The sequence below is a fragment of the Coturnix japonica genome, chromosome 8, assembly GCF_001577835.2.
Source record: "Coturnix japonica isolate 7356 chromosome 8, Coturnix japonica 2.1, whole genome shotgun sequence".
Lineage (NCBI taxonomy): Eukaryota > Metazoa > Chordata > Aves > Galliformes > Phasianidae > Coturnix > Coturnix japonica.
Genome location: NC_029523.1, coordinates 11,813,898 through 11,832,027, shown reverse-complemented (window position 1 = coordinate 11,832,027; position 18,130 = coordinate 11,813,898). Strand labels below are relative to the sequence as shown.

At 38.2% G+C, this 18,130-nt stretch overlaps 1 protein-coding gene across 4 annotated transcripts in view; it reads right to left on the bottom strand.

Annotated features, from left to right (window-relative positions):
- ARHGAP29 (Rho GTPase activating protein 29) overlaps positions 1-18,130 on the bottom strand; it is a 46,706-nt gene that overhangs the window by 2,623 nt on the left and 25,953 nt on the right. For 2 of the 4 annotated variants that reach the window (XM_015870018.2, XM_015870017.2), the window contains exons 4-22: positions 11,631-11,727; positions 11,217-11,289; positions 9,397-9,457; positions 8,799-8,936; positions 8,454-8,518; positions 7,911-8,021; positions 7,697-7,777; positions 7,199-7,387; positions 6,839-6,976; positions 6,194-6,384; positions 4,329-4,495; positions 3,702-3,830; positions 3,424-3,522; positions 2,762-2,922; positions 2,316-2,504; positions 1,990-2,127; positions 1,151-1,383; positions 223-529; positions 30-138 (exon numbers count right to left, since the gene is read on the bottom strand). In XM_015870018.2, coding sequence (XP_015725504.1) covers positions 30-138; positions 223-529; positions 1,151-1,383; positions 1,990-2,127; positions 2,316-2,504; positions 2,762-2,922; positions 3,424-3,522; positions 3,702-3,830; positions 4,329-4,495; positions 6,194-6,384; positions 6,839-6,976; positions 7,199-7,387; positions 7,697-7,777; positions 7,911-8,021; positions 8,454-8,518; positions 8,799-8,936; positions 9,397-9,457; positions 11,217-11,289; positions 11,631-11,727 — 2,676 coding nt within the window. Of the gene's footprint in view, positions 1-29; positions 139-222; positions 530-1,150; positions 1,384-1,989; positions 2,128-2,315; positions 2,505-2,761; positions 2,923-3,423; positions 3,523-3,701; positions 3,831-4,328; positions 4,496-6,193; positions 6,385-6,838; positions 6,977-7,198; positions 7,388-7,696; positions 7,778-7,910; positions 8,022-8,453; positions 8,519-8,798; positions 8,937-9,396; positions 9,458-11,216; positions 11,290-11,630; positions 11,728-13,773; positions 14,130-18,130 lie in introns of those variants that run through there. The other 2 variants (XM_015870019.2, XM_032446111.1) reach the window with 2 other exon arrangements.

The following is an 18,130-nucleotide window of genomic DNA, read 5'->3' as shown; positions in this document are numbered from 1 at the left end:
ACCAATTCAATACATAAAAGCCCACTAACCAGTTACGGTTGTATCTACTTGTGCTTTTGCATTCTTGCTATTGTTTGATTCCAAAAGCAATGCAGTTGTTTCTGGAGCTCTGTTTTCACTTGGAGCTATTAGAACACCCTGTTAACAGAAGTCAGAGCAAAAGTAAATGAGAACAAGAGAAAAGACATTCCTCCCCAGAAAAGTACAAGAGAAGTGACTCACTTCCTTCACAGCAACAAATGACTTTCTCTGCTGCTGTGGCTCCCTCTCTTCTGCTGAAAAAGCAATTCTGACTGTAACAGCATTTTCTTCAGTCTGTGATGTGCTCAGAAATGGTTGCGATGAAACATCAAATATCTTCTCATAGTACGTTATGAGCAGCTCCACTACTCGGGCCTGATATGGATAATCCGCAAGTGATGATAAAGAAACTGTAGCATCTGTTTGGCGTGGCCTGATTAGAGTTGGGCCAAATATTATGCCAAGGTTGCTAGCTGACATTTTGTTTTCATCAGACTGTTCTGTAACCCTGCATAAGGAGAGGTGAGAAAAATTCAAGAGTTAGAGGGTTTCACTACTTCAGAAATATTGTAGATATTAATTCTCATTTATATCTGAAGAGTTTAAAAGAAAAAAGAATCTTGAGGTGGGTTTGGATGGGCAGCAGGCAGAATCATCACTGAAGACAGCACTAAACAGCAACACAGACTAAGCCCCTCCACACAGGGTGTGGTGTTCTAACACTTTATATTTAGCATCATCAGTGACTACCTGGAATTTTGAGGAATTGGGAGAAGCGTGGTGGGAGGAAAGGGAAGGGAGATTGAGAAACCAAGGTTAGAATCTAGTAACGTGATGACTCAAAGATCTACATTTAAGTTTGTTGGGTTTAATGTATACAGAGACAAACTATAACATTACTTATGCTATTTTTGAAGCACCGTTATGTTCTCTTTCAACATAAGGATGCAGCATATGACAGAACACAACTGCAGCATGCTCAAAATCACACAACTATTTATAGGAAAAAGCCAGCGGCAAATACAAATAACTTCTACTGTCATCCAAAAAAGTACAGTTTCCTAATACTATACACTGAACTATACTGTTCAACTTTCAACATCAATTGGCAGTTGGAGTCTATTCTCACCTGTGAAGGTGGCCAATAAGGTACTGAAGAGTGTTATAGTTGGGTACAGGCAGTTGTTTCAGAAGATCTTTAATTTTAATAATGATCCTATTCAGTTCAATACAGATTGATTGCCTTTTCTTTGACTTGGGACTAGCTTGTTTAGCATCCAATTCCTCACTGATGCTCTGGCTTTCTTTTGCAAGTCCAATGAACTCATTGTAAAGCCGAAATAAAATCAAGGGTTCCGGAAGCTGAAAAAACATGAAAATAACAGAAATTATTCAAGCCCAAATTTTAACTTCTGTTTCTTTCCAGTTTTGCTTCAACCTTGTCTGGTTGAGTGTGTTTTTTGTTTTTTAAGACAACATTTAGTCTTTATTAGCTCAAACCAATTTGTTAAAAAAAAAATAAATCTGGGTGAAGAAACACCCCCTTACACTTCCTGCTAGAACTTTGCTACAGGAGCTTCAACACTGAGCACTTATCAACACATGTTCAGATTTCAAGGTTATTGCTATGAGGGAAGATGCTACATTGCAGATACAGAACAACACGTGAGCAAAAAATCATAAGTTTTAAACAGTTTGGCTTTACCACAAACAGATAAATAAAAGCTAATTCTGTAAGTAGTACTGGCATTTCAGACCCATCATGCCCATGCAGAATCTAGATTCTTATACCAGCTGTCAGTAATCTCATAGCTTTCTCTGCTCCATCACATGCTCTATAAGAAAAGAAACCCTACTACAAAAGTACAGTCTTAAGTTGCAGGATTACTAAAAGGAGTTTTTCTTGCTTGAAATGAAGAAATATGCTATATTACAGTGGTTTATTCATTTGACATCTTAAGCACATACCTGGCGAAGATACAGCTTGAGAACATTGCTAATATCATGCGCATAAAGCTCTGAGAGCTCAACCAAATCACTTCCATTTTCAAAAGCTTGACAAAGCTTCTCAACTCTTGATTTGGCTCCATTCACACGATAGATACCCTGAAATTAAAAGACCAGCACAGCTCAATCTTAATTTGATAAGCAAGAACATGAGTATAACATGGGTGAGATTAACAGTACAGAAATATAACCTTAAAAGATGACTTTTTGTTCATTCCCCCCCCCTCACTCCCCCCCCCTCCCCCAAGAATTTCTATATATGTTTTTATATACAGACTGGACCATACCTTGACATTCAGTGCTCTGCTTTCGATTTCTGATGTACACTTCTTAATGATGAAAGGAATGCCATCAGGAATATTTTTGGCAGCTTGAGCAAATTCCACTCCAAACAAGTGAAGCCTCCCATGAAGTTTTTTGTGTCCACACTGAATAGCTAACGTCTCTAAACATTTCTTATGGCATGCAAGTGAACACTATGAGGGAGAGAAAAAGTACATGGCTTGTCACAATCTAACATCATAAGAAATACTGTTGATGTTTGCCACCCCACATGAGGAAAAACAAAGACTTGTCATCCCCATAGGCAAACAAGATTTATTAGTCAGTGATGTCTTTGATAATGAGAATTTTATGACCTACAAAATCTGTACTTTTTACATAGAAAAAAGCTTACAAAATTCTCAACTTCACATAAATTCAAAGCAGCAACTTAAAATACTTTCCAGCTTACCTCCTCACATTCAGCTCCAAATACCACTAAGCTGTCACATTCTCTGCATTTAGACAGAGCTCTCAGCTTCCGTAGTTTATGTGTTTGTGCCGCTTTAGACATATTAGTGTTTCTAAAAGGTCCTGGAGAATTTGCAGTTTCAGATGTCAGATCATTTAAACCTGGAGAGAATTTTTGTTTCAGTCACTGTAATATCTATTAATGAGATACGGTATCTTTTTTTTAATTAAAGAACTGTGCCGTAGAATCACAAGGAAGCAAAACATTGTTACAGACTGCAAAATGGATTATCTATTGTATTGTCTTACATAGAAGTGGAATTAAACTGTTTTTCATTTTTAATCCCCAATCCTCCATGATAACATTAGAACAGTACCTGAAGTGTTCTAAAGCACACTACCAACTGGTGCTTTTCATGACTCATCCAAGCTATCAGTACTCCCCTCCCACAAAAAATCCTTTGTTTTACTGATAAAAATTTAAAGTTAATGCATAGAGTTAATAGCCTAGAAAAGTTCTTAAAAGTTCAAACACTGATTAAACAGATGTGCTGGCAACCACAATACATTTAGTGTATTTTTCCTCAAGCTCATTAAAGAGAAGAGTCACACTACATGACAACAGCCATCTTTTGGGGAATTCAGGTATGGAAACAACATTACCACAGTCTGAAGGAGATGGTGGTTCTCTTTCATCAAGATCATCTGCAGATGACATAGTACCAGTAGATGGTGTTCGTGGAAGTCGTCTTTTAAAATCCCCTAGAAGATGACAGGAAAAAAAATACATCAGGAAGCTCAAAATATCACTTCCACCCATCTGCTCATTGTCATTGTAGGCTCTGCCCAACATTTGCTAAGTTAACAACAACATCTTCATTAATTTTAAACAGTCCAAAGTAAAGATCTAAAAATCAGTATAGCAGTGACTGTTGCTGTACCTGGGCTAGCAGATGGAGAATCCATAGATCGTGACTCACTGCTTCCTCCTGCACTTTCAGAATCACTGCACATTCCTCCACTCTGGTTTCCAACTGACCAAGATCTGAATGGCGGTGGCCCTCGCATCACTTTTAGAAATAAAATCCAATTACAAATGTGAAGAACGACAATCTTTTTTACTAAAAAAATAGTTATGTTCAAAATCGGAAAATATTGCTACAGTTATAAGAACAGAATACATATATCTGTAAAAACTTCAGTACGAAAAAATCAGTTTCAAAGAGCTTGATACTCATACTTCTGCAGAACAGCAAAAATCAACATTGTTTTAACAAAAAAACATATGACCAAATTGCTGATATTTATTGAGATAATTCAATACATTGAGCTTAACAGAACCTGCTGTTAAGAGTTACACCTCACACTTCTGGTCAGAGAACCTAAACTACGCATACAGACAGTTTTCCATTTTTTTTCTGATGCTTGAGAACACAACTGCTTTCAGGCTTCAGACTCTAAAATGATTTCTTTTCCCCTATAGTGCTGTTTCTGATGGTGACTCATCAAGCACCTGTTTTAACGGGTATTTTTATTCAGAGACTGAATTCTAGCTGAAACAGAACTACCTTGGATATCTGTGCTGCTGGACGATCTCTTCTCACCAATCCTCTGGGAACGATGATAGATTGGACTTCCCACATCATCTAACATCTGGGCTGGAAAGTCTCCTGAGCACTGAGATAAGTTACCATGGGATGTATGGATACTGTTGGCTGATTGCTTATTAAAAACCCTTCAAAAAGAAGAAAGTAATTAGAAGCATGAATAACACAGAATTAAATAAAAAACTTTTTTTCCATCCCAACGCAAACATCTTTCATTTCATTGCTGTTCATGAACATTCATATTCGCCCTGTCATTAGTAAAGCCAAAATTAGAAAGCAGCACGGCAATCTATTTTTAATTAAGAATATATATTTTTCTTTCATGTAAATCAGCTCCTCCAGACCTCTGCAAGGTTTAATGGCTTATTTTTCAGATTTTGAAAATACAGCAAATCTGTTGAAAGACCAAAATAACATAATAGCTATTCCATCCTGTTCTTACACTTTCCTCTGAAAGATTCTCTGCCCAGAGAATTACCCACTAATCACAAATAAACATATAGATGTTAAAATTTTGCCAGGTACTGCCGCAGGATCTACATTTCTGCCTGAAAAACAAGAGCAAGAACAGCACCAAGAAAAAATGAAATACCAACAGAAACAAACAAAACAAACAGCAAATGTGCTGAACCTGGCAGAGCCCTAAATCCACAGTAAAAAATCTGCTCTCAAGATGTGGACAGGAAACAAGTTAAGTCTTATCAATGAAAAGTACCTCATGGACAAAAAAAGCCTACTAGCCAAGTACTGCTGCTTAATGGATTCTACCCTATCCAGCAGGAGAAAATAGACTAAAAACATTAAAACATGCATTTGCCCAAGCCACAGTAACTTAAATGCAGAGCTCCCAAAGAATCACAAGGCCATGTCTTGTGGGGGGTGGGGGTGGGCACAGTTTCTTGTATGATTCATGTGCAGTAAATAGCTGGAAGAGTATAAGTCAGAGGTTTCACACTTAACGCTTTCTTGGGGAGCTGTACAGTTAAATCCCCGAGGTTAAAGTTTATGAATACAGTCTAAATCAGTCTTAAAAGGTAGGAAGTTGAGAGACAAGGACAAAGAATCTCTGCTTTAACTCAGCATTTCCTGGCTTTTGTTGGTACAAGTCTGACTCAAGCATTAGGTTTTTGTATTTAGTTCTCTTTAGAAAAAACAATACAACACTTTCCTGTAGAACTGTGAAACATACAGAGTGGAATGGATACTCTCACACTTGGGTGCCAGGATGACTATTTTACATCAAGTTCTAGGCAGACACAGCATTTTGAATACTGACAAATCTCTGTCTTGTTTTTATTATTTTATTCTTAGCTATACCTTTAACAGATAAACAGTAAAAGCTACCATTTCACACTGACTGGAAATTTTCTTTATAATTTATTGTATGGGACAAAAATTCAACCCAGCTTCCTTTCCAAAATGTCCAAAACCTACACACGTGCAGGAGCAGCAAGGCAGTCAAAAGAAGAGAAAAACCTCAGATTTTTCAAAAACTGAGTATCAAATACTCACACTAGTGAACATCAGAGTTCAGAAGTTATTCTTTTTGAATACTAACATCTACGTTAAAGCAGTAAGAATTGAATCCTTACACACTGTTGATATTTTTGCAAGTCTTAATATGCAAAGTGACACTGCTTTGGAATTTAAGTCAGATTTCAATGGCAACATTATACATAGAATTAACTACCAAAAATATGTAAAAGAATGTTAAGATATGGTAAATCACCAGGACTCAGTCTTACAAAAGTTCTGCTTCAATGCTAGACATCTATGCTTTCCATTTAACTCTAAAGCAAAGGTATCACCATTAGTTTGAGACTCACCCATCAATCTGGGAGCTCTGGGTTTCAAAAGATCCTGGTTCAATACGAATGCCTTCCTTAGGCAAACTTTTCACAAACTCTGAATACTGCTGACCAGGGTCATAAAGTTTGGCACTCTCACAGAGTGACTGGCAGTTCACTGGAAGAGACACAACCTGTGCATGCTGCAGCTGGAACAGGTTAACTGTTACCTGTAAGGAGAAGAAATATTCCAGTATTTGTATATCACTCACTACATATTTCTCAAATTAGTATCAAGACAATTTAAAGAATACTACTAGAAAATTCTAGGAAATAGTAAAACTTGTAGGATTGCATTTTGTTCAGGATTCCCAGATGTCAACTGCAGATGCTGTTTATGAGCTAAACAAACATACCAAGTAGCAAAGAGTGGTTTCCTACTTTGAATTGAATAGGATAAACAGCATGGTTTGATACTACCAAAAAGTCAATTTCCACCCTCTGGAGGGAATGTTACAAGTCCTGCTCTGAAAGTCTCTACCTCATCATTTTCATCCATGACATCAGAGGTGGATGCTGGTGGTACGGCAGTTTTCTTTCATCCTTAAGAATCCTTACATACCTCTACTTAAAAATTAAACCAAGTCATGTTACTGACAGTATTATTTTAAAAAGCATGCTTACAGCTTTAAGAGTTAGATCACATTGGTAAATAAGTTCCCGAAGCTGCGTTAAAACATCACTTTTAAAGCTTTCCAAATCACTTCTTTTTTCTTCAACTTCTGCCATGCTTGCTTTATAGTATTCATTGGCCTCTTCAGCCTAAAGAAAACAAGTAAAAAGGGTTGATGGACCACTAGAAAAACTAGAAAAAAAACTACAGGCACAAACACAAACCACAGCCTGTACTGGGAGATTCCCATTTAGGATAAAAGCCTGAATGAAAGTAGCATAATTAAAGTGATGAATTAGGAACAGAACACTTGCTCAGATGATCTCAGTGGGAAAGCATGAGCAAAACCAATAAGTAACAAAAATCTGTACTTTTTGAAGAGCCTCCTCTTCTAGCCTTCGTTTTTTTTCCAGTTGCTTGCTGATGTCTTTCACGAAGCTTCCACTTGAGCTAAGATGTTCCTCTTCAGCACGAGCAGTGCTGGATTTGGCCTTTTCGTACTCATCTTGACGCTGCATATATAGCAACTTTGCTTTTCTTAGAGAAGCTTCCAGCTCTTGCTGCCGATTGCCACATATACAAAAAAGGAAAAGTTATTTATTGGCTATATGTTATATTGGTTATTTAATGTGATGTTTTAAGAAGACACTGTGCACAGATCTGTACTCTGTAATTTAAACAATGTCATAGAAAAATAGCCTCTTACAAATAGGAATATGCTGTAAAATTGGCAGCTACATTCTACATCAACTAAACCCTACAGATCCTACATGTGAATTGAAGCACGTAACATGAGACAGCCTAGCTTGAAAGCATGGACCTTCTGAAGAATTTGAGATTTAACACTGTAAGATATGAAAAACACCAACCATTTTTTTCTGTTCACGCTGCCAAAGCTCCTTGATTTCTTTCCTTTGTTTATCCAACTCATTTTTTCTTCCCAGAAGAGGCTAAATAGGAAACATTAATAGAGTATGTAAAAGACTTAGAAGCAAAAAGCTTGTTCTTTCAAATAATCTGTGCTGTTACAAAACTTCTTAATCTTAAAAAAAAATAAATCTTTGTCACTTTCTGTAGCTTTACCTGCACAAATTTGTTAGACTGGAGAGCAGCAGCTGTCTGTTGCCAAAGTTGATTGTTCTCAATATCATTTTGAAAAGCATTAAGGAATATTGATTGGAATGGCATATAATCCTAAAATTACAGAGAAAAAAACATTAGTGTTCTAGGTAATGCAAAGGTATGCTGACATCAGGACTGTCAGTATAATTGAACTAAACTTCCTATTGCGATTAATGAAGTATATTTAAGTTTGTGTGGAGGTCATTTAGGTATGAACATTGAATACGACTGATTTTTCAGTTACCTTTCATTTTACTAGGAAAACTCAGAAAGTCTACAAGTCCAAATTACAAAACATAGAAGACATTAGAGAAATAAAACAAATTTATCCAAATTGTCAGTGAGGATGAAAACAGAATACAAGAGATCTCTTACAGTGATTGGCATTATAAATTATTTCTGTATCAAATAAAATCTATTCCTTGTTGTCCCAAAACCTTCTCTTTTGGGGAAAGCCTCCGACATATAATGAAGACTTAAAAACAGCCTCTAAGCCCTACTCACCTGGGGTCCAACAACAGCTTTAGCAGTTTCAGCCATTTTTGCTAAGTTTTTAGCACATTCCACTTCTGTAAAAACAAACAAAATAATCACACAATTATCTATTCATTGTAATAATCATACCGCATGCTAAATGTTTTTTACATTCTTTCCCTATGAGAAAGGTTAGGACCACCTTCACTTTTTTCAGGCCTTTAATTATAGGAAATGGATAATAGTTCTGTCCATTTCAGTGGAATAGCTTCTAATTTAGAAATCACATTATTGACAGTCTGCAGCACAGGGGCCTGACAACAGATTTAATTCCATCATGACAAAGCTGATTAAATACCAAAAAGAGCCACTCACCCAAGCTAAGCTTTTTTTCTACCCATGCGACTACATCCTTGGTATATTTTGACCACGCTTTAGCATACAACAGAGCTGATTCAATTCCACTGCCATTCCTTAGGAGCATGCTGTCAACCTCCTCTGCTCGAAGATGTCCTGAAAATAAAGCATCAAACGCAAAGGAATGAATTTTAGACATGACCACACACTGAGTGCAAAGCCAGTATTAGCCAACTGTGAATACTTAAGCAGCTCTCATCCCAAGTTGTTCTTTAATGCTAGTTGACTCTAAACAGGGCTGACAGAGGTTTTAGAACAAATTAAAGGGTCATAGTATTTTACCTTTACTAGTCATATGGTCAGCATAACTTTCTTTAAGGAAGTGACCAAACAAAACATCAATCATACAATGGCATACAGAAGTGCTTTTGAGTCTTGCTTTCTTTAATTCTCCCAAAAAAGCATCCTCAAGTGGTTATTCACTGAAGTACAAAACCTCTGCAACAGCAATTCTTTTTATCATAAAGTTTTCTGGAAGCAAAAGGTGTTACAAACAGTGACCAAGATAAACACAATTCTGTATCTGTTTTCACTAAATATTACAGGAATAACCCACCTTGAATATCATCCCTTTCATGCAGTGAACCCCCAGACTCCACAGAGAGATTCTCAAAAGACTGGTGAACAAGAAATAAAAAGATTAAATTCGAGAAAAGCAGAAAAACTTTTGCTAGAACTAATGGGTTAACAAATTCCATGACATCACCTTCCCTTTGCCCCTCCCCCCCGTGGTTGTTTTTTTTTTTGTTGTTGTTGTTGTTGCAAATAAAGCAAGAAATTCCTGAAGTTTCCTCTTGTCTAACATAGGTTTCCATCTAAGCTCCCACAGCTGTTAACTAAGACATTACAAATAGAATATCTTTTAACCAACTGACTTGAAAGGTTGTGATGAAAAAATGATTTTACACATGGAGTTAATATTCAAGCAACCAGTAGCTTTTAATGGACTTCTGCATGCAGCTTTGGGAGCCACAAAATAAGGAGGACATGGAACTATTAGAGAACATCCAAAGGAGTACTACAAAGATGGCAAGGAGACTAGAGGAATGGCTGAGGTCCCTGAGTTTACACAGCCCAGAGCAGAGGAGCTGAGGGGAGGCCTCATGGTGGCTGCAGCTCCTCACAGGGAGCAGAAGGGCAGCACTGAGCTCTGCTCTCTGTGATAGCAACAGGGCTCCAGGGAACAGCATGGGGCTGTGCCGGGGGGGGAGAAAAGTTCTGCACCAGAGAGAGGGTGCACGGCATGGAACAGGCTGCCCAGGGCAGTGGGCATGGCCCCAAAACTGTCAGAGTTCAAGGAGCATTTGAACAACACTCTCAGACATAGGGTTTGATTTGTGTCTGGTCCTGCATGGATTCAGGAGTTGGACTCAATGATCCTTGTGGGTCTGTCCCAGCATAGGATGTTCTGCAATTCCCTACCTATATTTTTGAAAGAATTTTACAAAGACCTATTGTAATATACATGTAACAAACCATTCTACAGCCCCTTAGAATACTGGATTTCTCTCTTAGGGAAATAAAGCTACAGTTTTTCCTAAATTTCTTGCAGGTATGAACTGTAGGCATGACAGCTGACTATAACACTTTCTAACGAAGCACTGATAATAAGTACAACTTAAGAATTTAATCCAATAATAAGGAAATGGAATTTACCTTAGTGTAAGATTTTATCCCTGCCTTTGTCCTGATGCAACATTTTGCAACCCCTTTATTTATGCAAGTAGAATAATCTGTGGGGCTGTGCTGTAAAGCGGGCCACTGAGTAAGTGCAAGTGAACAAATAAGTCTACCAACCAAAAACCTCCCCCTAGCATTTAACTATTTATGTATTCTGAAGACTTGCATCATCTTAAATGAATAAATTTCTCTGGGAAACTCAGAAGCAGAGAGTAAGCATAAGATAGAGGCAAAGAAATATCTGCAAAGTAGCCTTAAGCTTTAGAAGAACAGTGTGCTTCCATTTTACATTTTGGTGTTTTTATTTTCAGACAAAGTTAAAATGGAGAATGGTAGCAATGGTGTGAGTAGGGTTTTTTTTTGTTTGTTTGATTTGTCTTTTAATTTAAATGTAAATAGGAACTGATCATAAATAAGAGAAGTCCCCAGACAGTCACTGTTTGCTTCACAACAAAAGAGTTTTTCCATTTATCTGAACATGCAAAGTATACGCTAGTTGCACTAAATTCCATTTAACCATCGCAAATTCCAATTCAATATTCCATTGCACAGAAAACGTGACCATTTCACAGGTGTAGTTTTCATTTTGGTGTCAAAAATTGACTCAAAACGTCCCAGCCATACAGAGCATAGGGCTTCAGTGAAGCTGCTTTAAAAGATAGGATTTCACACTCCAGTAGAATGTGGTTAGCCTACCCGACTTCTCCTAGATACAGGAAGTCCCAGCGACGAGCCATTGTCTACATCTCCCATAAGGAAGTCTGAAATACTACCAGAAGGACAAAGAACTGTTACTTCACTACTTTAATTTCAGATCACTGAGAACAAAAATTCAGATAGTTTCTAATAGCCTCTAATGTTCTCTAGAAGTCTTTCAAAAAGATTTTTGGAAGTACTTTAGAATTCCTTGCAGTTTCTATACCACCACTGCTTTCCTCGTTAAGAAGAAATACTAACACCACAGCAGAGCAATATAAGTATAATAGATATGGATAATATAAGTTGATGTATCAGACAATATTTGTCTAAAAGAAAGTAAAAGGGTTTGTTGTTTGGTCTTAATTTGATTCAGCTTCACAGAGCTCTTAAAAATCCTGAATTCCAACTTACACGTTTCCAAATGTGAATGCCAATGTTTCAATGGAAGAAAATACTTCACTGAAGAGTTCTCTTTTGTTTTCTTCATTAACTTCTTTGAAGTTCACCGCTACAGAATGAAATCAAAACCAAGGAGTGAGAGGTGGAGTCAAGCAAGTTCACCATGCTTGATGACAAACTCATACACAAACAGAACAGACAATATTGCATTTTTAATGTCTTCTTTTAAATTGTTAAGGGGAAAAAAAACAAAAAACAAAACCACACACACACAAAAAAACTTAAACGCTAAAGGAATGAAACAAACATCCAGATGGCATTTGTGAAACAAACCATTTCCACAATGCAAACAGATTACTTTCTCACATCCTGCATCCCCCCATTTAAGCAGCAGCTTTTTGTGAGAACATGATGGTTGTGAGAACATGATGGCAACATCAGGGGAAGAGAAAAACATTTACTACCAAGCATCAAAATCACAGCAGCAGCAGCACCACCATAGAACGGCTCACAAAACAAAGGCAAAATATTTGAGCAATTGCTCGTCTCCTTTTCTGGGTAGAAATTTCAGAACAGGAGCAATAGTTCAAAGGTCCCCTTCCCAGTCTGTATGCAGTCCTGTGCATGCCCAGAACACGGGATTTCTGACTTGAGCACTGATAAACAAAAAGTATTGGAAAGTAACGTCCCTTGCAAAACACTTCAACTGCTGCTTCATCATCCAGCAAAAACCACTCAGCTGTTATAAGTGAGGAAGAAGGAAGGCAGAGCTACCATTGTTTCAAAATAGGAAAGGGAAAACTTTTGTAAAAACTAAAAGGCTTCAGCTGGTGACCAAGTACAGCATTCAGACAATTAACAGCAACCCTGCAACAGGCTTCCATAACCAACTGGGATAATACGGAGATGAGAAGAGCGATTCATTCAGACTCATTCAGGCACAACTGCCAGACAAGGGGAAGAAGGGAGAATGCAGAAGACAAAACCCATGTTTTTATCTAGCTTCCAACTCAATTTCTAACTCATTGGTCACAGGAATTTTTGTACAGAAGTCAAGCATGCCCCTTTGATCAAAAGCGGAGTCTTCTGGATGGAATTCTGATTTGCTCCAGAACAAAAATCTACATTAGGAGTTCTTTTCAAAAGCTTAATTTTATTTAAATAACACAATATTCTTCATCATCTGTATTCCAACATTACACTAATTATTATCATGTTTTTTCAGAGGTATCACATTGGCACATAAAGCTATTCACTGCTTTTCATCACTTTTATTTTCATTTATATTCATTCCTTCTTCTAAAACCCGTGACTATTAATTAATCCTTCCTACATTTCAGGTACTACTATGCAAATAATGGACTGCAATAACTTATAGAAGTAGGAAAAATTAATTCACTTTTAAACATTACTGTTCTATAGACATTCTCTCGACAAATTTAATTAGTAGACTTTAATCTTAAAGAGCATTCAAGCTTCCTGCCAGGTGCATAAACACTAATGGGTAACAAAGAATGCACAGAAATGTACTCCCCCATTAGATTTCCTTTCTGAAAGGAAAAGTTTTTAACCAGTGAATTAACAGAACTGAATCCATTTCTTTTTATACAGCATGCCAACAGGCCTGAACATCTTAATAATAACCATTTCAGTAAAAAGCTAATACAGAAAATATGTATTCGGCTTTTGGGCTATTTCCACAATTACTTGCAGACCTGGAAAAATGTGTTGTAACAAGCCCACAGCAATACAAAACACATTACAAATATATTAACAGCCTTCATAGCCACAGTTCACTGCTCCCACCTCCTCACCACTCTGCTACATTTTGTGATTACAAGAAGTCTCTGGAAATTTGTTTGCAATTAGACTAAACGATTCTCCACAGAACGATTTGTAAATACCAGTGGTTGAAAAAATAAAATAAAATAAAATAAAAATCAGGTTAGTTGAAAGCCTCAACTTTCCAGAGATAACACTGCTTATAAACCTCAACTTGGCATTCCAAGTCAGTAAGCAACAACTGCTATTACGAGATCTATTGATTAACAGCAACTAATGACTGGAAAAATCATTTGAGTGCCAGCATGACATGCAAATCACTTCAAAATTAAAAGGAACTGATAAAAACCAACTGTACGTTCAGAGCACTTACCACTGCAACATTCCGATAGCCATGAGCCGCAAAATCTTCAGGCAAGAGCAACTCTTTCACTTTGCCAATGAGACATTAATACAGATAAACCCTCCCTAAAGAAATGCCGCCTTGTTTCACTCTGCCTTCCTGTTCCAGGAGGCGTCTTGTTAAGCTATACATGTTGTCTACCAGAGAAATCCTTTCTTTTCAGAATCCGTCAAAAAGTGAATTTAAAAAATGATTTTTTTTTTTTCCCTCCAGAATTAGCACATCTCCCCTCCCCCTCCAAAAAATTAGCCCAATCTCCAATTCAATTGAATACAAACAGCTTTCTTCTCGCTTATAACCGCTGGAATGCTGATGTACTTAACATCAACTTTAAACCAAGCCCGCTCTTTCCCCAGGACATCCTGACTGCACACAATAGCTACTGACAACAATGAACTATAGTAATACTTCCATGTCTGGAAATGACAGCTATCTATCTATAGTTCTATGCAGTTCAAAGCGGGTACACAACATAGCAACATTTTTAAGACTCAGACAGCACACAATGAGCTTAAAAAAATTGCTGGGTAGCAATACATTAAGAACTGGAAGACAGTACCTGAAACGCAAACCTGGCTTGCGTTAAGGTGGATCTGTATTTGCAGTACTAGCAAAATCGCGTTCAGACTGAGTTATCCTCATCAGAACACTACTCAAAACTGCTGAGTTTCTGGGTCACACCATCAAAACCTTCTGAATCAATCACAGAATGGGCTGTGGAAGCAGCAGTCACCACGGGACTCCAGGAAGCCGTAATCCCAGGAGATGGCACAGGGCCCAAGGACACCTGCACAAAGCTATGGAGACTCAGCAGAGACGCTGTTGAGTGTCAAGACTAAAGTGCAGCCAGGGCTTTTGAAAGACAACTCTTAGAGAACTTCCCATGACCACAATGCCCTCAAGTCTCCCTGCCAGTCCGAGGATGACACAGCACCAGCAAGAGCTCCCTCGCTTTCTCCCTCACCCCAGAGACTCCTGCAGGTCCGCAAGCAGCACCACTTCCCTACCGGAGGCAAGCATAGTACTTCAGGTACAGAGTGCAGAACTTACTCTCTGCTGGTGAGTTTTCTCATATCTGACAGGCTGATGAGATGCCATCACCAACATCCACTTCTCAGACAGGAACTTCAATCCATACCTCACTAGCTACCCTCTAAGCACTAAGCCCATAAGCAGCTGGCTGCCTTGTTGGATCTGACCATCTCTCCAAGCTGTTTTTCTTTCCTTAAACTTCCAAACACTTTCAAGAACCCTTCAGAACTGTTTCAAAAACAAACACCATTCAAAAACAAAACAAAACAGCCCAAACCAGAAGAGAAACAGATATCCTCCAAAACAGAAAGTATTTTAATGCTTGTTATTATTCTGTACTTTAAAAACAGCTTTAAAAAACACATAAGTAGAAACTGTCATTAAAGAGCAATAAAATGCCAACTGGAAAAAGAAAAATAGCATTCCTTGGATCTCACACCAACTGTGCAACAGCAGGCTGTCCAAGTACCCCAGTCCTACTTCTAGCACTGTGCTATACAATCCAGCAACCTGTACTTATAACCAGGACAGACAACCTTTTCACTACCTCACTGCAAACATGATAAGTTTAAGGAACTGTTCCCTACTCATACCATAATAAATTTTGCCTTGAATTAATGCTATAGATCAACCATTTTTCTCTCAGAGAGTGGTCAGGCACTGGAATAGCCTGCCCAGGGAGGTGGTGGAGTCACCATCCCTGGCAGTGTTTAAGAGGTGTCTGAATAGGGCGCTAGAAGATATGGTTTAGTGGTTTTTCTGTAGGTACAATAAAGGGAGAAGGTTGGAATAGATGATCTTGTAGGTCCTTTCCAACCTTGTGATTCTATGATTGAAATTATTTCACCTTACTAGAAGTATATAACTTTGATGCAGAACTGATACAAGAAAGACATCAACAGGAATTTCCTACAAGCACAATTTTCAGCCTTAGTAGAAATCTTTTTCTATTCCAGTGATTCAACTAAATCAAAAGGTGCAAACTTAGAGCAAAAGAGCACTGTAGCCTTGAATTCAGCATGTGATCATGAGAACTATGTACTTTGTGTTGTTTGTGGCCCTCAACTATTTAAGGATACCAAGTGGGAAAATAACTATGAGTATGTCTGTGTGCCAGACTGGGAAATAACTTCCAGAAATAGGAGTCTGAACAGGTTCCAATTAAGAAGTTCCAGTGAGTCTCTGTTCTTCCAGTTTGAGAGAGATGTCATTTAAAAAGATTCCTCAGAAAGCACACAAGTAAACATGGATGAGGAGTACAGTCCAAGCAGACACACACAGTGAATCAAGTCATGTCCAACCCGTATTAGCTAGGAGTTCACGGGGCCTGGCAGGACTGAGGACTGAGAGAGTTAGCAGATATTATACAGCTGGACCCATCTCAACAACTTACAGGTCTTGGGAGCCCAGAGATCACCCTGCTGACTGAAAGTCAGCCAGTGTTATACCAATCCCTACAAGAAGAGCACGAGAGAAGACCCAGGAAGTCACAGATTTGTTAGCCTAACCTCTGTCCTTGAGAAATTAGAGAGGTTACTCTGGGTGCCATTGAAAGGCATTTAAATAACTAAGCTATTATCAGGCATAGCAAACACAGACTGAGGAAAGATAAATCCTGCCTAAGTGATTTGATATCTTACTACAGCAAGGTTATTTAGGGGATGAAGCAAAGGCAGAGGATATGATCTTTCTGGATTTTAGTAAGGTCTTTGATATCATCCCTCACAGTACACTTTCAGACAAACTGCCCAAGCCAGAGATAAACAGGCACAAACTATGCTGGGAGATCAGGCAGTGCTCAAAGGGTTGTAGTGAACAGGGTATGTCTGGCTGCTGGCAGGTCACTAGTGATGTTCCCCACAGCTCGATTCTTGTTCAACAGGCCAGTCCTGTTCAATGTTTTAACCAATAGCCTGGATACAGCAGCTGAATGTGCCCCTAGCAAGTTCACTGACAGTACTGAACTGGAAAATGCTACTGACTGGAACAAGCTCCCTAGAGAGTGGTTGATAGATTGTCCCATGCCTGTCAGTATCCATATTTTCCTGCAAGCTCAGTTTACAATAGTCAAATCTGACATTACTTGTTCTGCTGAACTTCATTCATTGTATACGATTAAAGTAACAAGCTACAGCTAGTTTTTCCTTCAATCTAAGAATAAGCATTAGATAGCAAAAGAACAGAACTGCAAACACAAAGCAGAATCCCACAACTCTAGCACATTCATGCCATTTGCAGCAGAGGAGACCTGAGATGTGACTGAGGCAGCCTTGAATGAGGAGGCACAAGCACTCCAATTTTTACTAACACTCAAAACATTACCACCTGCAATAGTTTAAAGGGGGTAGTACGTCTACACAGGACACTACATCTAAATCGTAGTGCAACCTCTTAGACTTGAGAGAATGCATCACAAGCCAGTCTCTAAAGTTACTCATTCAGAGCAAAGGCAGTCATTTGCTAAAATCATCTGCTAGATGAAGCTCCAAATACAAACTAGATTTGAAAACCCGGTACTCTCCAGAGATTCTCAGACATGTTTCTCAAATCTAAAACAGTTATGTTCCTGTTTCTGAAGAAAAAAAATCTGTAAATTCCAGGCCATTGCTATTTCATAGTCCCCTAAATAAACATCAGAAATTTTCCATTGCAGGTTAAACTTCCTAGTCATAAATCTGACTCCAGAGTGCTTCCACATCTTTTTATAGTTCTGTGCTCCAGTAAAAAGAAGCAGATTATCCAGATGAACTTATTTCATAAATGTCACATTAACAGAGCCTGAGGAGACACAGGAAAAAGGATACTACTTCTAACCAACCGAGTCTCACATTCTTCTAACTTCCTGTTTATTCAAAACGAACATCACTTCTAGTGAAATAACCACAGCTGAAAAATCTGTGAACTTGTGTGTTACTGTCAGGCCACTGCAAGCAAACACAAGGTCTGATACAATCACTATTCACCACAACATACTGTATTTTACTTCCTCAGCTCCAGCAGTAGCTTACTTCAGTTTGAACACAGAAACCGAGTAATACAATACACACAAAAAACAGCTGCAAAAACCTGATACTGAAGACAAACTGCCTTTACATTTACTTGCTACAGATGATGCTATGGGAATGTAGGCCTTTTTCATACAGCAAGTTTTGCTGTTCTCAGAGAAGACTAAGTGATAGAGCTGAAGCCATGTAACTCTCCATTTCTACCACCAGATGTGAGGAACGCTGTAAATGTGCATAAATGTGAATGCAAACAGTGATAAGTGATGCATACACACATACATAAATACAAT